Here is a 27,354-nt window from a genome sequence, read left to right on the forward strand (position 1 = left end):
GGTGAAAATAATATTAAGCTTAATTGAAAAAATAATTATGACCCATTAATAATAACTATAATTATATCACCTTATTGCATAAATATATTTAAAATAATTTATCTAAAAACTTAATTCAAAATGATTTGTCGACTATGTTTAAATCTTGATTATAAATGCTCATAATTCATAATTTTACTCTAAATAAATTATCACGGCTTGTATATCATTATCCATTAGAAGGTCCACAGTTTTAAAAACATCGCCAGCGTTGACAAAACAATCTATTAATCAAATTCTCACATAAATACGTGATAAAATGATTAATGAACGAACAATCTAACTCCAAATCGACCTAACCAGTTTCAAAAGCACTCCATACGTTTTCATTACTAGAAATCTCGCTTATGACTTAAGAAATATTGCATTCTCGCTTATAATCGAGTCATAAATATAGGAAATGAATGAGTATTTTTTATAAATAAAACAAATACATAGGATAGATCTGATGCAAAATGGAATATGCGATGATAATCGTGCGTCTATTTTCAAAATTGTCTGTTTTTTGCTGCTGTTGCGGATTTTTCGTTCCATGAGGATTCCGCTTTCGCACAACGAGTGTGTGTAATTTATCTTTCATGAGCGGCTTTAACAAGTGCAGATAGTTTTCTCAACTGAGATAAATAGACTTAGGATTAATAGATAGAACATATAAAGTATTATACATCGTTAGAAAGGTCTCAAAATTCTTAGTTTTTTTCCCATATATCGCAACTTCGAATCCAAACGGTGTGGCCTACAGGCGAGTTGCCGTCGTAAAATTCAGGAAAATCGGAAAATCTCGAGAAAATTATATGAACAAACTTAACCATTCATATACCATTTTATTCATAATTTTATTCTGCATCTTTCGTACGAACAAAGTTTTTTCGTATCTTTTACGGTTTTTATGTTATAGAGCAATATGTGTAGATGTTAACTTGTCAAAATGCAAAGTGCGGCTAGGTTGGAGCAATACTCCTCACGATTCGATATTTCTGTAAAGAAAACATATAAAGTATTATACATCGTTAGAAAGGTCTCAAAATTCTTAGTTTTTTCCCATATATCGCAACTTCGAATTCCAAACGGTGTGGCCTACAGGCGAGTTGCCGTCGTAAAATTTCAGGAAAATCGGAAAATCTCGAGAAAATTATATGAACACACTTAACCATTCATATACCATTTTATTCATAATTTTATTCTGCATCTTTCGTACGAACAAAGTTTTTTCGTATCTTTTACGGTTTTCATGTTATAGAGCAATATGTGTTGGATAATTTAATAAATTCAAATATTTTATGGCCTAAATAGCGAATAATTCTTAAGCTGTACCCAATGAGGGCTACGTGCTAAGCCATTAGCCATTATCTAATTTTAATAATTCAAGCTTTTCAAAAGCATTTTTACCAACTGCTTAAGGAAACCAATTCAAAACTTTTGTAAATCTTAGTTTCCTTTAAAAATAAATAATTACCCCCAACCCCAAATTCTACCGCAAAATCACTTCTTCTTCATAAACAAGCGGCAAAAACAGTTCTACAATGCGAGCCTCTGCCTGTAATAACCACGTAGGTGTAGCACAATACGTTTCGCGAACACGTTTTTCATTTTTTCCTCTATTGAATGGAGTGGAAACAACTTAAGTTGTACAGTTGTATACGAAGAAAACAGGCATAATAATAAGTTGCATAAAGCGAATCAGATGTTTCCTGTTCGATGTAATTGAGGGATTAAACCGTGGACGAATCGAGAGGGACTAACATTCGATATAGAGAACAACCGAAGTCAGTGTGTTTTACAATAATTAACGTATCGCTTCTGGCATATTACGCCTAATTTATAGTAAAATCATTCCTTTCCCTTACCATTGGTGCAACTTTATATAAATGATTGCTATCAAAAAACTGATTTGAAGGCATCTCCAATCATTCTCCAGCTGTTATGATTGGCCATCGATCAGCTCCATCAACGAATGGAAGATCTGTATATTTTATAAATGACACGTCTCGATATAATGACCATTTATTGGATAAATGTATCATTGTTCCGACCAAAGTCCGTGTGTTTTTTCAATGCATTTTCGGTTAGCGTGCGTGCTCCGAGCTGAATCAAAAACGCGATCGAAATTACGGTGCCGTGCGGAGCTAATGCCATACTCCGGATTTTCGGCATTTTTTTCTGGGATGGTCCACAGACGTTCGACGCGCGTTTCCTCCGGTCAGAAAATGGTGGTTCTTTAGAATACCATTAAAAGCAGTTCTCAAAATTTGCATAATTTCATGTTTATCCGAGATTAAAAGATATTTATATCGAGTAATACAAGCGGTATAAAAAATTTAATGATTGGAATTGTATTCTAAGTTCAGGTTATGGATAATGTCTTATAAGTCTTATATATAAAAAAAAACGAATTTGAAAACTGGAATTTTGTGTTGATACATTGAATTGTAAATATTTTAAAGATCGGAATAGTATGGATTGTGATGATTATGTATTTGTAATTATTTGCGGACGAAGAGTTACTATTACTATATTTTCTAGAAAATACACTAGAAATTTAAAGTTTACGTATCATATTTGGGCTTGACTGGAGACCACGACGAAGAACTTGAGGAGAAAACACTATATTTAATATTCAAATGTTTTTATTTCAAAATAGAATAGTATGCAGCAACTACGTATATTATAAAATAACTTTACTTTAGATATTATTATGAATAATTCTGACAAGAACCTGAGATTATATTTACTATTGATTATGACTTGCTTGTGAATAAAATATAAATAAGTAATAGAAAATTTTCGAGCAAACAGCATTCTTGAATTTCTTTTCTATCCATCCAAAATGAACTAAGTACAGAGTCATCTAGTGTACCTTGCTCGCGGAACTTTAAGCAGTACAATTGCTTAATTGTTGTATGGCATTTTCCAAAAAAGTGATATTTTAATAGAAAAAATTTGAAAAAAAATGGATATTATTATAGAAAAATTGATTCTTCACAACATATATACCTATACATGCAGAGTTTGGTATAAAATCAATATCTTGATAAATTTTAGGCAGACAGAAAGTAAGAGTAGATATGTAAAAAATCATAAATTTTATCCAAGATAATATTAGAACCTGGAACTGGAAAAGTTGTATATTCAGTAAAATCATCATTTTGAAATTCTTTATTACACTCGACATCTGTATCTAAATTTGTTAGTTTATTAGTTTTATTTGATCTAATGTCCAAATTTCAAGATTTACATCATCATCAGTTACTTCCAAAATTCTTGTTACTTTTGACTCATTCGCTGAAGAATAGATTTCATTTGCCTGTTTGAGGTTACTTTAGAACTATCATCTAATCCTGGTATACGGTGTGAAATTATGGTCCTTGTTGATCAAATCCATAATTTTGATCTTAATTTCAGTTTTGTCATTGAAATTCGTAGTGGCTCTAACTGGTACAAGGTTAGATCCATGAGATACGTGGTTAAAATCCACAAGTTTATTGATAATTTGAGCTACTTAATAACTCGAGAATATCACCTGTTCAATATTTCTATGTATCAGGTATAAATTAGCCCAAAGTATCAATTCGCAGTCGTCTCAAACAATAACAATTGAGAAGTGCAGTTAATCCCCTTCGGAGCCTAAACGCTTCGTCGTTCGAAAATATCTCGTTGCCGCGTTATGAGCGCAAATCACGCGAATCCGATCGAGACTTTGAAACAGATCAAGAAAAGAGAGAGACGAATCAATCGCGATACACGGCAATCGATAAAGACGAAACAACAACAATGCGCAACTCGCTGACTTTACTCGGATTTTTATTATTAGTTAAGGGGAGAAAAAAATGAAAACGTTTAATAATAAAATAACAAAACGACTATAAAAAGCTGAACGCGACGTGCGATTATGAGCGTACGCATATACGCGAAATTGCCGGATAATGGACGTTTGTAGAATTTCTGGAGATTATATCGCGAGATATCACAGGCAGAGGAGGGCGATTTTTTTGCTTTTTAGTTACTCGTCCGAGGGTATGATTTTACGGCTGACTGTTCTTCAACAATATGCCATATGAATCGAGACCATTGATTTTTTGGACACTTCTTTTTAGCATAGAAATTACCTTATAATTTAGCCTGAAGGGACATAATAAAAACACCCAAAACAGTGGGCCAATGAATCAAAAGAAGAGATGACTTATTAATATTTATTATTTGATATTGTTGGGATGCATTGAGATACATTTTTAGATAAACTACTTTCGAAATTAAAACATATTAAATTATAACCATTATAGATCTCAAATATAGCCTCAAGTGAAAATCGCCTCTCGTGGGTATAGTGCATCTATAAATAGTCAACAAATACTTCGAGTATAAAAAATTAGTCAAACCTGGACTGGACAACTACTGGGTTGCCATCCATTCATGTAATAATAAAAATGTCAAAACAATTACTCAATGTCTCAAGTGGTGACAGATTGTAATTAAAAATATAGAAAAAAAAATGATAACCACGACCCTTGAACTTATATATTTTTTTAATAAACTGGCATCAGCTGTAGTTCAATACACAGATAAGAGACCAATTTATTCAATGTCATTATGAAATTTCAATATATGCAAAATAAAAAACACACATTTGCTACATTACTATAATTTCCATTATCCATTACCTTTTCAGATCTCAGTGACGTAGACGATCACGAAACAGCAATGCCTTTAGCTCTTGGGCCAACACGTCCTTCCTCAGTCGGTCCACAACAATCATCCTCGCCTGCTCATGAAGATTCTGATGAATCCGGAGGCCAACAGACAGCCCTAAATTATTCGTCGGCGGGAGCAGGAAATATATCGATACCGTCCAGTGTCGCAGGCAGAGATATGTCTGGTGCAGTGCCACAAGATGCAGGAGCAGGTGCTTGCTCCACGGAAACACTATTGAGGAACATCCAAGGTCTTCTTAAAGTTGCAGCAGATAACGCGAGGCAACAGGAGCGACAGATTAGTTACGAGAAAGGTTAGTGCAAAAATTAATTTTTTAGTAGTTTTATCATTATTTACTTGCATGCATGTGACAAATTAAAACAAATATATCATTCTATCAAGTGATGCGTTACCCCTGACCATCACAAATTGCAAAACGAGTTCCATCTCAAATCCCATGTCTTATAAATCAAATGCCCCATGTACCGTCGTCGTTGACTCTGTTAATCGATCTAAAGAAAATACGTTTATCCATTCATAGTGCATGTAATATCATTAGTAAGAACGCGTGAGAATGTGTAGAACAAACCCTGAGGAGGGACTATGCCTATAAATAAATACATAAATGAATAACTGAATGGACAAACAATCATACGAATAAATGAGAAGGCGTACTCTCAACATGCTGTGAGCTTGTATCAGATGCTTCTTGAATCGTGACGTTGGACGTGGAAAGCATTTATAAAAGACGCTATTGGTTTTGTAGATAGAAAATTGATTGCTGTGAATGTAAGAAATTGTTTATTGATAATAATAGGAAGAATAGATGGTCATTTATACCTTAGAATGGTAATGGACACAAAAAGCGTTTGGCAATGTTTCAAGGACAAATAGAAATAGGAATTTTTATATAAGATGTTTCATGTATTTTCTTAATACTGAGACTAAAATCTATTAGATTATTGAAATAAAATTCTGCTCAGCATCTAAATCAATCGTCCCAACCCATTAAACAACTTCTTAAAGTTTTATCATATTTGCTTATTATCTTTTCTGATTGTTGATAATATAATATTGCAGTGTGAAAATCTAAAATTTCTTGCAAATCACGAGGTAAAAAAAATTGTTTCACCATAAGCATCTAAGCATAAATTATTTATCCATCCTCCGCCCTCCATCAGTAAAATAAAAATCAGAGACAAGTCTCTGTTCATATCGAGAACCCCGTTGATTATAAGGAGTCCACTGAAACATTTGCAACCTTTGACCTGGGTGCTTCGAAGAGGCGAACATGTGATATAGAAAAAAATCTTTGGTAAGATGTAAGGCCTTCTTCTAGCGAATGCAGGATGAACAAGAAGACCACGGATAATATTTAATTATCGCGGCTGTAGCAATGATCGTAAATTACTGGTCGGGGAGACGTACCATATGAAACAGGGACGGATTATAAAAGGGTATCCAAGATATAAAATACATTGATAAATAAAAACAAATTAACTACTTGCTATCTCAAGATTAATAGATTTATGTTGCCAGAACAAATAAATTTAAGGTTTTGATATTCTTAGCTTTTTGTGACTTTGGAACTTTTGGAAAGTTGGAGTTATTCACGTCGATTGGTATGTTTATGCATTTGCTAAAATGAGTTTCCAGAATGCTAAAATAGGTTTTTGAAATTTTTTATATATTGGTTTTGTGAAATCCTGAGTTGACTTCACAATGTCTAACGCAAACTCTGCATCATACTTGCACCCAGTTGGAGCACTATGTCCTTTTCTGGTATCGAGTTCAATTTTATTTTTTATGTAAAACGAATTACACAAGTCTGCAAGAAACAGTTGGAGATCATAAGTATATACTAATCCAACATATTTAGTCCTATTTTTTTCCATTTTGGTCATTCAAAATCATTCTTCCGTGTCCGAATGCGATTCTGCATATCACACGGTCGGTTTGAATCGTGTTATGTTGCATTTCGCCTTTTGTTTGTTCATGTCGTTAGCCGTTGATACTTTGTATGATACTCTGACAATGAGAATCGTGTTAAGTAAATACTATAAAATGAGAATTGCTTTCGGATGAATTATGTACGAAGGGCCCATAAGCGCGTTCGATAAATATTGCCGAGCGAATGAATACATTATGGACACCGACAGAATTATCGATTTCGTGTTTAATATTAATATCATTGCGAATAAATTATAACTGATAAATTGACAGGTCGGATTTAAAATTAATAACGAGAAAAGTTCGGATCGCGTTCTCACGTAGTATATTGAAAGTGTAAAATCTAGCTTTAAAATCAGTGCATACATTTTGTAAAAAATGTATTTATTCTAACACAAATTTGAAATAGCATTTTAATTGCTATGAATTTGCGTTAATATCTACTCCAATGTGATGCTACTTTTGCAAATATATACGTCCACAATAAGACTCACAAAGAGAACCTCAGGTTTACTCTCCTGGGAATTTGATAAAACTTTACATAGTGATAGAGTTGATAGTCAAACCGAATAGTTCAAACTATTATTGGCCTACGAGAAGTGGTTTAATTATAAAATTTCATATTCATATTTCGAGCTTATCTATGAATTAGTATATTTTCTCAATTATCTGACTCTAAATGATAAGTTTAGTTTATTTCTAAGCCATGGTCATTTACCCGGTTTTTGCAGAAAAATCTAACCATTATTAACAAGGACACTATAAGGCTATCGAACGAAATTACATGTCTGCCGGGTCAAACAAAACCAATTCAAAGCCATATTTCGCAAATTACGAAATTTATGATTCGCGCACGCTGCAGAGATAAATATTATAGACACCGGTACAAAACCTTATTCGATTGCCGAGTAATTTCCATTGTGCCGAGGAGTAATCACGATCGAGTCGAATCTCTCTTTCTGTGATCGTGTTCCGTCCGAGATATCGTTCGATATTCTCGAAATAAATAATCGATATCAATTAAATAATTATGCTGTCATTACAAATCGCGCGTAATAACAGACTTTAGGGCAATAAATTCAAACGTTGGCCGCATCAGAGAAGTGCAATGCCGGGATCGGATATTCGCGGTTTTGATCATTTCATGTTACGTACTTCTAGATGTTTATAATAGTGATGTGCACGTACGTAATAATACTCTGTTGTCCACATACGAGAAAATTAAGGGAGGTTTGAACTACAACCACCTCCTAGCTCCAGGCAAAACAATTTGTTGTAGAAGAGTTGATCGACTACCAACCAAACATAATCTTTCTGATGATGGTACCAATTGCTAAAAATTTCAACCACTTTCTTATTATTTTGTCCCTCTTGCATTTATGATCAATAGTAAAAGTACTTAAAAAATATTTTGCTCTTGCCATACTTATGCTAACAATTTAGTGTAGATGACTACCACTTCCAGTATGATAAAAATGCTTGTAATTTTGTATTCTGAAGAGAATAGTAACCATGCCCATCTGAATGTATAGAATAGATCTTTGGGAATTTATTATCCAGATAGCTGAATTTGATTTCAGCTAACATTTCAATTAAATATGCAATTGTTGAATCGATTTAGACAATATAAATCATCTGATTTTCTCCATGCATATTTAAATCTTAATGAGCAGATGAATTCAATTACCGACAAAAACACTTACATCCAACAAGTTTGACAAGCAAAACAAAACTCAAACGAGATTATTTAAAACCGCGTCCAATTTTCAAAAAAATGCGCTCACAGGTAGTCGTTTTGCGATGGCAAGCTCTCAATTTTTAATTAGTGTAAGAATTTTTTCTCGGTTCAGTCTCTTTATTATATTAATTCACCATAAATCATCAGTGTGCACCTTTTGTCCGCTCGGTAGTTGATCGATACGTGTAATAAATATCGAAACCACATCGAGGCATAAAACTGTATCGGGGAGTTAGTACATATTCTTCTTCAAGTTTGCATTTAATAAAAACTCAATGAACCGAACCATGTAACCGCAGTCTATAACAACCAGTAGCTTCTTGAAAGAGCTTCCTGCTGCAAACAATATGCAGATGCGAACAATGGTAGACAAATAAATGTTTTGTAGAAGTCCCGAGTTGTTTTGTGAAAAAAAGATTTAATATTGTTTCTTTGGGATCATTCTAGCTATAGAAATTAGAGATGGTTTTGCAGCTAGGAATATCTGTGGTTTTGTTTATAATTTCTCTATTATTGCTGCTCTGATTATTACAAGAAGCCATCGACAATATCATATGCACGTTTCTCTGCATTCTTCGTTTTGCTAATATTTGCAACAAGAGCTAATTACAAATATAATAACTTTTGTTTTTTCAATATATTTATTATATATGTATACAGGGTGTCCCACAAGTCTACGTAAGGGGTTAAATAGACCTAGGGCTTTGGTCACGCAGAATTTTCCGGCAATTGTGATCACAGTTTAATATTTGACTTGTTTCAATTTAGTACAAAAATAACAAGTGTTGTACGAGTATCAACATGGCCATGTACTTTAGTATGTTTTTTGGCTGTGGTTCTAAAAATGTCGTTTACGGTTTCGGTTTCAAAGCTTAACTGAACAAAAATAATGAAAATTAAGCGCAATAACTGAAAATGCTCACACTTTGACAAAAGCTCTAGGTTGTTCTCACGAGCCCATAACTTTCAAATTACATGAAGTAATTAATGTTTTATTTTTTTCATGAAAGTTATGGCCAATGCTATCACCTCGTTTCTGCTTGATGTTGAGTTCTGGGACCCTGTATATATATCTTTTATGAAGATAACATAGAATACGATATCAAACGTTAACATAAATCTATAATTAATTTTTCATAATAATGTGTATATTAAATTGCATATTGTACAAAGACAACACTCATCGTTTCTGCTCGGCGATAAAATCGCAATAATTTCAAATTTACAAGCTGATAAAAAGCTTAAGCATGACGTCTAATTAATATCAAACCATTAATTATATTTCATTAGATAACTAAATAAGATACAAAGTGAAGTTGACTTACTGATTATTCCCCTGCATTTTTTTATTAGAAAGAGGAATCTCTCTTTCATAAAAACTTTAAGAGCATGAGCGTTGTAAATGTTTGCAGTTGAATATTTCACAGAACACGAGTGTCTAGCCTGTTTGTATTTTATAGTTGTAATTTTCTTAGACATTATTTATGTTTGATGATTAAATTGTGGCGTCTATCTGGATATCTCTGCATCCATAATTTATAGGTATTTTCTTTTCGTTTCATGGAGCGTTCGTTACTTTGTGCCATACGTCATTGGATGCCTCACCAACAGAATAATCACAATGAGTTGGACGTTATAGATATTAAATTTTGTATTGCACGGACGATCGTTATGTGATCTGGAGGAAATAAATACATAAATGCACCCTATAGGCTTACAATGCAAACCAATACTTAGTGATTTTTTACAAACGCTATAATACAACAAGAATCTTGCACATTATTGATCTATAAACTATGTACAAGACCAATAGATAAAACACCTTAATTTACGCTCACCCCTGAAAGTACTTTCTTACCTAAACACCAAACTTCTGGTTTTCATCAATATTTTACCTTGTAATTCGTTGATAATCAAAATCATGTAATATAAGCTGATAAGATATTGGTTATTATGGAATTTTTACATTTGCAATTTGTTTTATCATCAATAATTAATTTGTGCTTCATTACGATTCAGTGAACTCTCACAATTATTATAAATTAAACCAGATAAATTATACCAGATGTTAATGGAATAAATAATTAATTTCTAGCAATTTATAGTTCAACGATAAACAAAATATTTATTAATTTGATCCATAGTTTGTATTTTGGCAAAACATTGAAATAACTGAAGTTTCTTTAAAATCACACAGATACTATTTATTTTAAATGTTAGTATTCACAATAGAACGTTTTCGTAAAGTTTAAAAAATGATATGTGATTCGTGCATGTTTATTAAATTTTTCCATTATAAATAAAGCATTATTTGCAAATTTTATTAGATGTTTCCAAGTCTGAAAATGACTATATAAGCACCCCAAAAATAAGCAATTAAAATTACAAGTTATATATTAAATGTTTATGCCCATCAAAATCATTTCAAAATAATACATTTTTCACTGTTGGAGATATTTTTTCACAAATTAGATGTCCAAACGACCACGATTTAGATGTTCAAATAATCGCGGATTTATTTTTTTCTAAAACATCCTAAAAAAACAATCTTATAATATTTTATTTAAAGTATAGAAAACTTGACAGTACTGTAAAATCCTGAAACTGCCAATCAAAGTTTTATTTTATCTACTATTCCAGCTTCATAATATCAAGCTTAACGGTGGTAGAGATATAAATAGCTAGTTATGTAAAATTTTGCAGTTATAGAAAATTTGTTTAAAAATATCCAAATTCATCATTGGCTAGCACTATTTATCTAATTGAACTCGATTAATAGATACAAATAATAGGTGCATTAATTTTGTATTAAAATGTTAATATAAAGATCCTACATCATCTAAGTAATATTTTACTCCATGGACTGCTCCAGTAAAAATTATCAAATTTTACTATGTTATATAAATTAATTTTAAAAGTGACCAAATTCAGTATCAGACGAATCAATTAGGCATATTTCACAATATTTTAACATAACAAATGTACAATCTTATAACATAATAATTTAAACTGTACAAATCCGCATAACACTATAAACTCCCCTCCCCCCACAAGGGCAAGTAAAATATAGCCCCACCGACCGTCCCATCGAGTAGTCGCTCTCGCACTCGCCCTCGCGCGTCTTAGATACCCAAATAACCGCGGGCCGTTTTCGGTCCGTTGTTCTAGCTAACTTGCGTCGTAGGGACGTGTGCGCTTGTTATGTGTGTTTTAGTTAGCGGGAGAACCGCTTACCCCTCGTTTGAATTCTGATTCCTTAATGTCTGGCCCCAGAGTCAGTCTTGGTTATCCGGATTTGATGAAATCTCGGGATCAACTCTCTTGGCGCCCGGCAACGCGCACCTTTTACAATAGTGAAGGAAGATTTTGAATTATTGACGAACACTCAGAGGTGTAGGAGGACGGAGGAATTAATTTTGATGGGCGATAAATTTGAAATCGGGAGAGAAAATTACTAGTTGACTTGATAAAATAGAATAAATATTAAATTATCAAAAGCTTTAAATTAATAAACATAAAATTTACTTTAGTGGTGAATGCCATCGTGCCTTAAAGCAAATTTTTGGAACTTTTCGTGATTTGAAATTTTGAAAACCTTTTAATATTTTGAAAATTCTGAAAAATTTGATTTCTTCGATATTTTCGCGAAACCAGCGGACTTGCTTTCACAAAAATTTAATCAATTCTTTATTCTATCTATGTTTTGTATTTTGTAATGATATATTCACAAAAAGTAAAATAAAGTCACAATAGAAAATAAACTCTTAATATACAAGACAATTATTAAACCAATATGGTCCTACGGCCTGCAACTATGGGGTGCGGCCAGTAAATCGAGCATAACTATTCTACAAAGGTTCCAAAATAAAATTTTGAAAGAAATCGTGAACGCTCCAAAATACGTTCCCAATTGGTTGATACATCAAGATCTCAGAATTCGAACTATAGAAGAAGAAATTAGTCTTTACTGCTCCAGATACAAAGCTCGTCTAAGTCGTCATCCAAACGTATTAGCGTTAGATCTGCTCAAGCCTTTACCGCCAAATCGTCTTAAAAAAAGAATATGCAATGATTTACTACAAAATATAACATAACATCTATGAAAGCGCTATCGCAGGATAGCGATCCTTCTCACGCAGTCAAATAATATATAACTGTAACAAAAGTAGCTGAATGTACTTTGTATAGCTTGCTATGAAAAAAAAAAAAATAAAAATATCATTTCCCAAGCAGAAATTCTTCATTACCCGTAATTATAAAAAAAAAAATTTGTTATCAAGTTTATTTCTCATTTACTATATTTGCATCAGAATGTATGCACCATCCAACTCCATCCCACAGCAACAAGGGAGAGTTACTTATACGTAAGAAGCAAGCATCACAAATTGGCCTTCGGGCAAGTTACTATAGGATCATGTTTTCATTACTGTTTCAGCAGACCTTAATAATAATAGAATTAACGCGTATGTAAATCCGAGATGTAGGTGCCTGTTTATACATATACATACATGATGGTCTAAGTCTAAGAAGAAGATTGTGGACGGCATTAAATTATTTATTTAATGTTCGCAATCCAGACAAGCGTGTTAAGTTTGCAATTATGATAATGTGTATGTAATTATGCGCTTTAACGACTTGATCAATTACAAAATCAAAGAGAGAAGGATGAAATAAAAAACTTTATAAATAGTTTGCACTAATATATATAGCTATATTTGTTACTACAGGGGTTTGTAAACTTAATTTCTATTTCGAGAAAATTCTAATAGTTACAAATATACATTCTTTCCTTGAATTTTACCAAATTGCTTACAATTATCATCATCCTTAGTCGTTTCCTAATAAACGTCTCAGTTTCCATAAAATAACCATAACGCAGTCCGGCGAGCAAGCCAATCTCCCAGATAGCGTCGAACAAAAGTTAAATTAAATCCTAAATGTTTTAGACGTAGATACATTTAGAGTTCAACTACATAGAGAATAAGATCCGTTCTCTCCAAGGGAATCCTGTGACGGGTCCGTTAATCCTATCCGTTAACCAAATAAACCTGAGATTAAGGAAGTGCCAGTTCGAATATCGTGGGGCGAACGAATGACAATGCGCGTTAAATAGTGTTGAATGTTCTTGGTTATTGTGTTTTAGTTAAGACAGGCCCGAGTTAATTCAAAGATCACGGTCGGGTTAGGGGATAATGGATTTTAATTGCCCCGAGGATTTGATAATGGACTCTGGTGGTGGTGAAAATTTACTATATGTTGATATTAGAAAATTTATTTTACACTTTACAATATAATGCAGAAACTATTATTTTTTATCGATGATTGGTAAACTATAAATGAAATATAGAGAGCTCGAGAAATTTATTATCAGTGAAAATTTGGACTGGATTCCGTTTCTAAAAATTACTATAACTCACCTAAATTTTGCATTAAATTTATACGTTTTTGTATCTCAAACCTATCATCTATTTCCACTATCATTCCATTGAAAATTTACAACCCGCGCATTGTTAATTAACACAAGCGTTCAGATAGATTTACATATGTTGTTGTTGTGTCGAGTTTGTGGCTATTTTAATTATTCGATTAACATGATTTTCAAATGCGCCATGATTTATTGAAATTGCAATAATCAATGAGAATAATTTATTATTGCAAGCCCAGCATCAATATCAAATCATTGTTTATAGTGATTACATTATAAATTGTTTATCGAATCAACGAGTCGAATCTGATATAATAAATTATATGGATAAAGCATTGTTTATAAATAATAAAAATTAATAAATGAAAATGTATACATATATGGAATCCTAAATTCTACAGAGTGCGCCATCAATGGAAAGAGCGAGGTTTTGTTTGCGCAATGAAGGAGGTCATTTGATTGACGTTATTTTTCAAAACTAGCTATTTGCTAATAAAAAAAAGTTTATCAAAATTCATTGAAAATTGTTCAAGTTATTCAACATATCCATTGACCACATATAAATGGCGCACTCTGTAATTTCATCGTAAGTCGGGTACAAAAGATTACGTTCAGCTTCAAATTAATATTGAATGAAACAAAAAAGATATAATAAAGAAAGCTTTTATTTCCCAGATTTTCCGATAAAACATGCAGCCCAAAAATATTTCTCGCCGTTATCTCTTTGGCTCAGAGCTAAAATAAATATGAGTAACATCAAACTCCAATTTCATTCCCTATCGGCAATATTTCGCGAAAACACATCCCCGTCGCTTTATTCTATGCGATGAACGGCGTTCAAATAAAGCAACGCGCGTTCTAAACGAATATAAGGCGCTTTTTATTATTCTTCGATATTAGAAACAAAAACGCAAATAGAAATTTATATTTCGACTACCATTATTTCTTTGTCTTATCGCCCCTTCCTTTCGGCGATGATGCTCTCCGGCTGCGAGAGAGAGAGAGTGGTTTTATTTTAATAGGAGAGCTGGAAAGGCTAGAACTTAAATTAAAATTAAAAGTTGATATTAAAATTATTGGGAAATTATAATACTAATCCTTCTAGTTAGATCGGTCTTATTGTTTTCATTTATTATGATTTTTTTATAAAATATAATAATTAGATTCAGTAAGGCACTTTCTTACCGATAATACCATTGCAAAATTATTGTATGTTTAAAAAAATAAAAACACTAAGAACACAGTAAAAATTTATGATTCAGCCTCCAAAAGCATTCAGATATCTGTGTGTATTCTTTGTAAATATTGTCTCAATTTTCAGGTCACAGAATAATTTTCAGGAAATATCCTACTATTATTTACTGGCTTTGTCAAAAAACTGAGTAACTTCTTCAATAATAATCTTCAAAATGTCCAATTATTCTAATTAATGTAGATTTTCTTAAGAAAATTACAGATTATAATTTGAATAAAATAAATTTATTTTTTCAAATTATAATCAGTCCTAATGAAAACTTTCATTAATTAATATATAATTATAAGGTTTGACAGTGCTATTCTTTCCATAGCGAAAAAAATCTATTACGTTTTGTGATGTACTTACAATTTCGCCTTCAAAACATATTCAAATTTCGTTAATTTCACTTACTAGATGATTAAAATTATCATTTATTTTTCCCCCGAATCCCTGTCTATTTCTATCGAAGCAAGGTGTATTAATATTTGCGTATCAGATTACGATCCCCCTCGTTGCCAACGCCGAGCCAAAAGAAAATTCGACGGTTCTTTCGGAATATAAGTATTTATATTCGGTATATTGTGCGTTTGTAAAATAATTCCGCTTCCGGCAAAATGCAAAATAGTATATACATTTAATTATTGAATATATTTCATAAAAAGAATACGCGCATTGAGAATTATCCAGGCGAAAAATTAGATTTTGTTGTCTGGGACTAACGAGAAGATGCGGATGTGCCCTTAAAACATTTAGGAGTTTCTTGGAATCAGCATCTATCCGGTAGTTGATAATATTTTTCTTAACCAACATCCTAAAATTTAGACATGGACATAGATAGAATATATTATATCTAAAAATGCGGCAATTAACATCTTATCTTAAATATTTATAAATTTAGTAATAATTCAGTAAATGCATGTTCTCCAAGAAAAAATCTCCAAAAACTCTACACTTGGCTTAGAATTTGTTTTAAATTAATCAAATTATTTATTTAATTGTTTATTAGTGTTTCATTGCTTTCTATGAATTTTTATTATATTTAACTATTTTGATTTCAGCTGAATTGAAAATGGATGTGCTTCGAGAAAGAGAAGTCAAAGATTCTTTGGAGAGACAACTATTAGACGAACAGAAAGCTAGAGGTAAGTTTTTAAACACTTTATTTATATTTCTAAATTTATATATAATAATAATCACTTTAAAAATTAAAAAATCAAAATCTTACTCATCAATAAGAAAATTGGTTAATTAGTTCCTAAAACCAGTAATCCATGAACTAAATATTAGGTTTCTGAAGGTGCAATTCCCATACTGCATTCCAATTTTCCATTACATTTTATCACTTCCAAGAAGATATAATTAATTTATCAATCATTTATTAAGTTTAGATTATATATCAGACGTTTTAGTGTTACACTTGAACGATGTGACCTTTTTAGCCAAATGCCAAGTCGTTTTATTAATTTGCCAGGAGGAGCAGATGTATTGTATCATTAACATTTAAGATAGAAATCAAAATTTCGTTTCATTGTTCAAGAAACACGAGGGGATGAATTTGAAAAATCTTTTGTCACATGTAATAGATAATTTATTATAAAGTGATGAAATATAAGTGGAGTTGTCTAAATATTTAATCTATCCATTACACCCGGACGCCCAATCACTGGGTTGGCGTTCAAATTAGACATTCTAAGTACTACCAAACATTTGCTGATGTTCCATATGGAATAGGTGGAAATAAATCAAGTATGTAGAGCAATGATTAAATAAATCAGCAAGCATTCACCAAATTCAAAAACATGCCTAATCTTATTTGTGATAATACAATTTGTTTCCATCGATCACCCTCCCTTGTCTGAATCATTTTTTCTTCGAATAAAAATCTATCTTTCCCTAGTTATGGATATCGCACAACGACCTTCCTACGTGCTTTTTGGCATTTTTTTGTTGAGTTTTTTGAGGGTGTTAAAAGTTCCGACTTTCCTACTTGCCATGACAGATGGTTTTTCTGCTTTATATGTTTTCTGACGTTTTAAAACAGATAAATCTTTTCCATATGCTACGCATTTTCGTAGCGAGTGTGATAAAATTTATCATAATATTGAATTGTGAGAATGGGATGATTGTATGCACGAATAAGATACTTTTGAGGGGTACATATAAACTAATATTTTACGAATTGTTATTTAAACTATAATATATCGAATTAAGAAAGATATTTCTATCAAAAATGATGAAATGAAATGAAACCTCAATGAATTTTATGTAAAAATCTTTAAATCTCTTATGTAAAAATTTTTGAATCATGGACGAATGTGTTCATGCGTTATTGCAAAATCTTTAGTATCTTTGCTCAATTTTTTTTCAATTTATAATTTATCATTTTGTTTCCATTATGATACATCACTAATATCGATTTTGGAATTACATCGTTAGTGATGGACAACATCTGCTCCTGGAGCGCGCACGTTCCACATAACAAATAATGATTAAAAAACATTTTGTGCCCCTGTATAGTTCGGACAATGTGATAATTTATTATTTCTATCATCTGTTGACATTTTCATGTTTGTAATATGTATATTTATATTCAAAACAGAGGGTAATGTAAACAAATAATTGATTAATTTACATTATTTGACACAATTTAGGGATCACGAGTTGACAACCTATTTTTGAAGTATATAGCATCAATTTTTATGAACGGGATAATTGAAAAATGTGTTCAAAATGAATAATAAATAAAATCTACTAATAGTGTTAATTTAATAGAGATAGACTCCATAAGGAAGAATGTAATAACCAACTTTTTCGTCAGACCAACTTCTACTCTTATGAAATGGAATATCTCTATGTATCCCAATTTAATCTACGAGATTTTTATTCGAGTACAAGATCAGTCTCGAATATTAAAATAGAATAGACGCTTTAAAGCTCAAACAAGAAGATTATTATACGCATTTCATCTTGGTCTGTCAAATCAGCCAGACGTCCTAATCCATATGACGTATTATTAAATATACTGATGCATTGAAATGTCACCAGCATTTGAAATTGTCAATTGATTATTCATATCAGTGGTGGACAAATCATAAAAAATAGGGTACAGAAAATATATCAAATCATATAAATCTTAAATTGAGTATAATTGACTTCTAAATCAAATATGCACGAATTTGTTGGGTAATTTTGTTCAACAATTTAGAAGCTTTTGTTAACATTTAGAAGTATAAATATTATTAGGACATATATTGTTGATACAAGATACAAGAATCATCAAAGAATTTTTTTAAACTAATTTTATTTGTATATTTTTAGATTTTTTCTTGTTTAGCTCGACGTTGAATTTTATTTTACACTTGGCCAAAAAAATTTTTTTTACTGAAATGTAATATAAAATCTTTGATTATATGAATGCAACTAACTAATCATAGAGATACTAATGTATGCAAACATCGAAAAACATATGTAGTTTTTAAACATTGAACTTAGTCCAAAATTGTACATAAAAACGTGTGTTAACTATGTTTGAAATTAACATCTTATAAAAAAATAATTATTCTTATTGAAACTTACACATCACAAATTTTATCAAGCAAAATTAATAAATTCTACATTTATCAATGGTGCTATTAATTAATTTATATAAATATTAGATATATAACTAATTTTACTTTAAAATCATATGTTCCAAAAATCGACAGTTTTATTTATAAACCTGAACTCAAATGTAGTTATTCAGCTATAAAATATCGTAGCAATTAATATATGATATTCATATATTATCACCTCAATTTTTTATGATTTTTGTATAATATACCAAAAACGCTGCTCATTCGCAATTGCCTCTCAAAAAGAAAGCATTTCTTACGTTAATTGCAAGTCTAAGTAAGCTTTATAATACTTTGACAATTTTTGCTTTTATTTGTAATAATTATTTTCTATGTAATTTTCTTAAAATGTTTATAATTCATGTTTCTAATTTAGTTGGAAATCACTGCTCTTAATAAATATCATGAGATTTAAAAAGCGAGTGCTCGCGTTCCAAATCCTAACGCGTCAAACAGGAATTAACATAAAAAAGACTTCATACAAAATATCATGGAAATATTTTTCTAAATCTAATATTATTAGATTTATTCCAAAATAATTTCGAAAATATCGGCTGATGCATTAAGATTAAAATAGAATTAAGGCGGCTTATCTTATTGATTTCATAATAATGAACTCAAAATAGATCTGATCGGCGGAATATGTGAACGGGAAAAGTTTATACAAGTCATTATAAGGGCGATAATATAATCTCGTGGTAATAACATATTCAATTACATTACCATAATTATAATTAGATAGTTTTAGATTGACGTTGAAGCAAAAATACTTCGATAAAATTTCCAAGAAAATTTGAATTTTGAAATTATATTTATTTTATATAACCGTAAACTTCAATCTTATCCTCGTTTATGATCATCCACAATTATACGAGTCAGTTGCTCTTTGGTACACGTTGGTTTCACCACTTTGTAATCAATATTTATATGGGATTTATTCAATCGTTTATTATAATTTAGGCAATCGATCAATAAGCAATACTCGAAATATGAAATTTCCGTTTTGTCCTCAGTTGAAAGAAACGCTTGGACGAATATCGTGTTACAACTGTCATCACAATTCAACGTTGATGAGTGAACAGATCATATGAAATCAGTGTCCCATGCGAAGACCACACAGGGAGTTAATCCAAATTAAACAAAACGTGCGAATAATAAATGATTCTAAACATTTCGGGAAAAAATAACACAAAGTTTAGGTATGATAACTGCCCTGCAGATTCATTTTGAATTAACGAAATAACTAGAAACAATTAGAAAAATTAGAAAAAATACATTTTTTTAACCTAACTTTGTTTTCTTTTAATAATTGGATATATCCTGAACGAGGATAAAAATTATAGCCCAAAAACTTACAAAATGTAACTGTTCTAACTGCATACATTTTTCCTTGTACTTTCAAATATTGTTGTTAAAATTTGTTTAACTTTACTCGTTTTTGAGACATCTGTAGTGGACCTTTTTACCCGTAGACCTTCTCTATTTCTACCTTATTCTACTTATTGGATAACGTATCTGATTGAGAACTGGAACTATAGGTTTTGGTAGGTATAGAGATCAGATACATCAATTTGATTTGAACGTGATTTTCTCTTAATTTTTCAATAATTGCATCAAATATAAGTATAAAATATCTATGTAGAAAAAATATAAAGAATTTTATCGTCCCCACAATTTAAGAATCAGCGAAAAATAACTTTTGCCATGGATCTGTGCATCAGTGCCGATATGCGAATATTTATTTTTACATCCAACATAATGCGAGTGATACCTTTGCATGCATTGTCAGGTTTATTCGATTCAACTTTTAAATTCATTCGATTAAAATCTTTTTAGAACAATCGGCTGAGAGATATATTTGTTTTGACAACAGGTACATGTTGGCAAATTAAGAGGGATTATTAAATTTCGCGAACTTCTTGGGTAATAATAATACCCCGAAAAAATTGTAGCATAATAGAGAGTGTTTTGCGAAAAAGAATGGAAATGTGATAGTAAGGCGAATAGATACAAAATTTTACAGTTTTTAGTATCAAGAAATAAGGATAAGAAGATTCTTTGATAGATTATTAGATATCATTAAACTTATCAATTCCTTCTCTGAACTTTAATTTTTCTGCCTACTCTATAACAATTACTACGCGTAGTTTACAACTCATTATACGTACCTCTCATTTATTATTTTTATAAAATAAACTATCACGCAATTTATAAAACCTTATTAAATCAATGTGATACGTAATTATTAAAATTTTTATGTGTACTTGTAAAGTATTGAGAGTAGAAGAACGAGATGTGAACTTGTTTCCTGACATATCGAAAACACTTCAAGATAATTTAATTAAATTTATAAAGTTAAGGTAAATAAAATTTTATTGTTTATAAATATGAAAATTTACATAATTGTAAGCAATTTTGCGTATAAATGGGTATTTTAGTTTGGTATAATGGTTCATAAGTTATTTTGATTCGATTAACAAATTTTAAAAATAAATAATTTGATTAAATATATCTACATAAATGTACATACTTAAAACTATTCAATTTCGACTAAATTGCGTTAAATTATATATCATAAAAATATTGAATTAAGTTCATTATTTTAAATTATCACTTTAGTAGCATAAATTTGCAAATGCTGACATAGATATTATCAATATTAAATCTGTCGTGGTTTTTTTAGTTCAGTATCGCAAACTCTAGAGAGAATTAATATTGGATATGTAAAAATAAAAACCATGGATCTTATTTATCATTGCAATGATAAATAAGATCTTCGATTCTTCGACACTGGTTTTAATATGTTATATTTTTATATAACAAATCGTGCATAGTAGGCGTTGAAATAGCAATTATATCCATATGAATTAGTACTGGAGAACTGACATGCAATATTGTACAAGACAATAATAATCCGTTTGGTAGTTCTCTTCACGCAGGGTTGAGCATGAAAGCAATTAAACAAATAATTATAAAATCAAGAGCAAAAATAATCGTCTTATTAATACTCATTTTCTTAAATTTTATATATATAGATAGCCTAGTATTAGTACGAATAGATTGATGAATAAATACAGAAAAATGTGAAAACTATTGACCATTTACTATCAACCTGTTACTGCTATGTAAATCTTCTTCAAATTATTTTCCAGAAAACAGTAACAATTTTGAGTCTTCGTGACTACCAACTCATAAGATTTTTGCCTGTATTTCAATTTTTTTAAAATCATTCACCTACAATATTCAAAGATTATAGCGAAAGTTAATGTAATACATCAATCAGATTATAAAATAATTATAATTTGATAAAAATTCGTTAAAAATCACTTCTCCTACACAATTTTTCAACAGCATTACAACATTACAATAACAAATTTTTATTTTATCAATTAAATTACTGATTACAAACTTTATTTTGATAAAAATAATCGTACCTGCACGAATTACCTTTGAACGCAGTTTAAACTCGAAAAGAATATAAAAAGAAAAGAATCATGAAAATGCAACTAATTAATCAAATAAATAATTGTAGGTTACACGCGTGAAATTTCTTTTTAATATTCATTATTCCTGAATAATGTTTATTAAATCAAGATTCCACACCTTAATTACACATTTCAAAGGTTCTATTGCACGGATTTGTCAGCTCACGTCAGATTGGTTTTACACGACATGTGCAAATTAAGTTTGATAAGAAAAAAACATAATTTTTATAAGAATTATAATTCGAGTAGTCAAGAAGGTAGTAAAGCATGTTGTGCTGATTATATTATGATAATTTTGTATGTGAAAATATGAAACATATCGGAGAGAAAAGGGCAAATAAGCATTCTCCCAAGCATAAGGTAATGACACCGTTCAGGCGTCATTTTTCGCGTGAATGGTACACGCGCACCTTTCATGATTTTTTTTTGCCCGCAATCGCTAATATTTTTCTAAAACGCGTGTTATTTTATTCGAGCAATTTTTTCCGCAAACGTTTATCCTAACCCTTTTTTTCTCTCTTTGTTTTCACGCCGTGGGGCTAATTTTTTCCTTTCGTTGAAGATTTTAACAGTCGAATGGACAAACGTAAACAGAGTTCACCGGAAGCCATCTTAACGGAAGAACGCATTTCGTGGGTGAAATAAAAAAGAATTAATAAATTATTTCAAAAGATGAAGTTACTTTCGCGGGTAACTTGACACCCTTGCTGCTGTCTTTCTTTTGCTTTGCATGCACATGGTTAATATATTGATACGGTCATTAAGTTTTTTGTTCAATAATTTGTACAAAAATCCAAAATGATCAAGTATTGCCTCATTATCTTTTCAAAGAACAAGCTTGTGTTTTCGCCAGAAAATCCAATTTGCCCAACTTATAATTTGCATATTATGTTCTCTCAATGTTTCAAGTCATTCTGAATCGTAGGTAAGTGGCTAGAATGACTAGATCAGGGTTCTTAAATCAGCATGTTATAAAACAGTAGTGACAACGATTTTTACTTGGAAATATAGATAGCAAAATGCTTACAATTGAAAATACCTGATCTGGTGTTGCTGCTTCAGTAAATGTTTGCCCTTTCACAGAAATTTTTACAAAAATTCATTACAAATAGATGAGACAACTGTTTGGTATACCATTTGTAATATCGACTAGTATCAAGTCGATATTAAGAATGGTTAAGAAATATGGTTCATTATAAATAATATATAACTTTGGCTTAATTTCATTTCAAAACATTTGGAATATTGTATTTCATTATCCATTTAATATTTCCAATAAATATGTATACAATATTCCTAGATTCTGCTTTTAGCAACCACGCTTCAATAAAAAGGTATTCTAAAGAATATTCATCCCTTAATGAACGCAATTTTCGCCGAGATGGAGAAAAATCTATGCCTCATTTACATGAAAAGGAAAAAGGTATTTTATGTAGGTCGAATCAGTCAGTGAACGAGGAAAATTTACTGTTTATATATAGAGATAGATGATATTATAGACTCAGGGGGATAATATTGATAGGATTGTTTGTGATATGCCTGGAAATCTCATTGTCTGGGTATGCAAATCTTATTAGTTCTGATATCGGAGATTAAGACGATGCGCGTGGGATCTCAATAGTTTCTAAACTGTGGACATAAAGAACATCTGCAAAATTTGACAAGGTACAATATTTATATGCATTAGGTAAATTGTGAAATTTTAATGACAAATTTGGTATATTGTCACTTTTTAATAAAAAATTGGATAGGTAATAACCCTAACTTCTCACACGTAGTATTCAATGAGCTTTTGGCAAATTTTTGATAAAGTATCTGGATCGTCAGTTGAATGTTTTATATTACTAATAATATTTCATTATTACTATTGCTCTATAGATCATGATTTTATTAATCAGATTGAATATCTAAATCCAAATTTTCAAAACCATAACCTGAAACCAATTTCTGCAAATTCTTCACCACGACGCTAGATTTACCACCAACCATCTACAAAATAACGTCAAATGCCTTGTTTTTCCTAGACTAATTTTACGCGTTCCTGAATTTAGTAATTCATGATTTTTAACCATATCAACTTAACACGTTTGCTGTCAAATAGAACTTGATTGTACATTATGATCGATAATATTGATTAACATTTCTCTGGCGACTGATTGACATGCACTACACGCATAACTCCGCACGTGAACATGCATCCGACAATGCCGGATCGAGGAGGGATGAAGAATGGAAGGCATATATCCGTGTCTTCACGTAACAGAATATCAACGAAAGGGTTGGTGGCGAAAGAGGTCGGGGTTGAGGAGTTGGAAAGGGTGGAAACGGTGGACGGTGGATGTAATGTGTTAAGGATAACGTGGATGATTGTACTGAACCCAAGATGTCCAATTGATATATAAGAAGATCTAAAAAAAGAGTAGGTTCTATTCATGCCCAATCCAGTCCACTTTATACATTAGGCTCATGCCTTAGGGTGATATTCTCGTAACTATTATTTTTTTACGTATATTATTAACAATCAATTAGTACTACAAGTTTTTTTGTGAGGACTTCTTATAGATGGCAACTCAATCCTTATCCTGTCTCTCTCTTTTTGATAAATTTTGTTATTAGAATAACTTCAATACTGATGACTTTTCATTGAATGCAGCTATTGGAAAAGGAATATTTTCACTTGTGAAAATATTGCTATCTATATTTTCAAGTGAAGACTGATGACACTACTACTTGACCTCCAGCAGTCCGAGGTAGTTATCGAACCTGAATTCTAATATGATGAGAAGCTCATAGCTCTAACTACTAATCCCCTATTCTGTCTACCAGTTTAATTTTAAAATTTGACTAGCTTTAATTTCTAAATAAATCTTTCAATATGTCTTTTCCTAGTTTCCGTTACCCACACAAAATTTTTATTACCATGTTGAAATTGTTTTCGCATTGCAAATTGTTTTCTCGACAGCACTTCGACTGGATGCCGTAGTTTCAAGAATATTTGTCAGTCTTGAGTATGTTATTTGTGCTCACATCAATGTGCTGGAGACGAGTTCAGTAATATTAGACGACGTTATAGATTTGTGGTTGCAAATTGCATTCCTAGAACGGAATGAAGAGAATTCTTGGCCGCGGAAGGTAGAAGATCATAGCGCTCGCTGTGTATGTGATCCGATTATTGAGATAATTGTTGTGACGTGGGATTAAGATAGTAATTAAATGTCATAATTGTTTAATATCATGAGATAACATACTATTCATACGCATAAATGATTTTGTACGGAATTTGTTCTTGAAAAGTTCTTAAATGTGAATGTGCAAGGTAGTAATATATAGGTCATAGTAAGACGACTTCAATTGTTAGCATCAAAAAATATCTTAGCCTTTTTTACCCTTTGAGCAGTTTTAACCAAATTCAATTACCTTGGTTGGTTGCAGGTTCCTTCTATATTCCAATCGTCCAAAATTCCAAAAACACCAGTCTATATTATTAAATACGACTGTCACTTATCAACACGAGTTGATATGTCAAAACAGACATCCCTGTTTTGTACAATTAATCATCCATACATACATGGAAGTAGATCTTTCGTATTTGCGCACAAATTGCCGATGACATTTCAACGTGACGCATTTTCTGGCGGCGTCTCCGGCTACTCTACTGATTTTGCTGTCTGAAGTCATAAATCATCCCTAGTTCATTTTGCCAATAGGGGTAGAAAAGTACAATATTTGACGAATATGTGTTCTCAGCAATGATATTTGGTAAAATGTAAGGAATAATAACAACAATCAATTCTATGGAAGTAGCAAAAATTTCAGTTGGTCTGTTTTTCATAGGTACATTTTTTACCAAGAGCGGTACAGTCACATGTGAATTTTTAAAATGAACTCCAAACCAACAATTTTTTTTAAAACGTTCAGAAAAAACAAAAATGCATCACTTATTTTTTGCTCCTTCTACGCCTCGCATTGCTCATTTATTCCGGATAATTTCATTGTTGCAATTACCGTCGAAATGTAAAACGATAAAAGGAATTGCGACAGAGCACATGTGTTTTCAGCACATATATAATTCGTCATGTGTGTATTTGTTAAAAGCATGTGACTTGATTTGCCTTTGAAGCTATGAAGTCCATGAGATATCGACTGTTGTCCTATCTCAAAGGCTTTACTCACTGAGAGAAATTCAATCAAAACCCAGCAGAACAATTCTGAATGCAATTTATGGATATATTCATATGCTATTTACTTGAACAAATATTAATGGACACAGGATTTATTATAAAATAACATAGTTACATAATTATTAAATGATCGTATTAATTTTATCTTCACGTTTTTCGTGTCCTTTTAGATTTGATTAATCTTGTTAATAAAATTGGCTAATAAGTAAATTATGTAACATGGAAGTACTACGATAAAAACTTCCGGATTTTCGCAATTTTATTTCATAACTTTCTAAACGTTTCAACTGAATACCATTCTCTGCATAAAATATTGATCTAGTTTAAAAATCTGCAACAAATACTTAGGTAAAACACAAAACTACATAAATATTTTTCTATTGTATGTAGAAATGCGTTTTGGAGAAAATTCATATGAAAACTTATCATCAGCATTTTTTAATTTTGTAACATTTACTCTGATGGCTCTAGTACTTGGTATAATCAGTGTATTACACCTGTATGTGATATTCCATTTCAAATTATTTTTATATCGATAGCTCGTCAAAATTTCCTTGCCAATGTCATTTAATCATATATATTATTCTCCATACCGTTGGCGTCGGATTTTTAAGATCTTTTTCCAATTTTACATGAATAAGCATACCGTGTATTGAAATGTTTGTCGTTGACACTTGATTTGTAATTTTGCAAACGCCATTTACTGTACAAACTGCGTGTCCATTGACTTTGATTGTATTAAATAATGATTTTAGTTCTGAATTGAGTCCAACAAAGGTCTGACCAATGCGTCCACCGCGACATGTACTGAATGTGATTGCCAGCTGAAACGTTTTAACTGATCTGCTCAAAACCAGGGCGATTTATAATTACTTTGTTTGTAAACGAGAAAATTTTCGAAGCTGGAATAATAATTAAAATTTTGGAACTGTTGTAAAATAGTTATTCAATTTGATAATAAACAAATAGTACAAATTATTGAGTTTATAGATCATTGGC

At 31.2% G+C, this 27,354-nt stretch overlaps 1 protein-coding gene across 1 annotated transcript in view; it reads left to right on the forward strand.

The window, feature by feature from the left end:
* Positions 1–27,354, forward strand: part of LOC113366081 — a 206,567-nt gene that overhangs the window by 110,093 nt on the left and 69,120 nt on the right. Inside the window, exon 10 of the mRNA XM_026607635.1 lies at positions 16,137–16,220. Within this exon, the coding sequence (XP_026463420.1) occupies positions 16,137–16,220 (84 nt within the window). The remainder of the gene's footprint in view (positions 1–16,136; positions 16,221–27,354) is intronic.

This window comes from Ctenocephalides felis, unplaced genomic scaffold, assembly GCF_003426905.1.
Source record: "Ctenocephalides felis isolate EL2017-DRISC unplaced genomic scaffold, ASM342690v1 CF-g0.4_SCAFFOLD_01170, whole genome shotgun sequence".
NCBI lineage: Eukaryota > Metazoa > Arthropoda > Insecta > Siphonaptera > Pulicidae > Ctenocephalides > Ctenocephalides felis.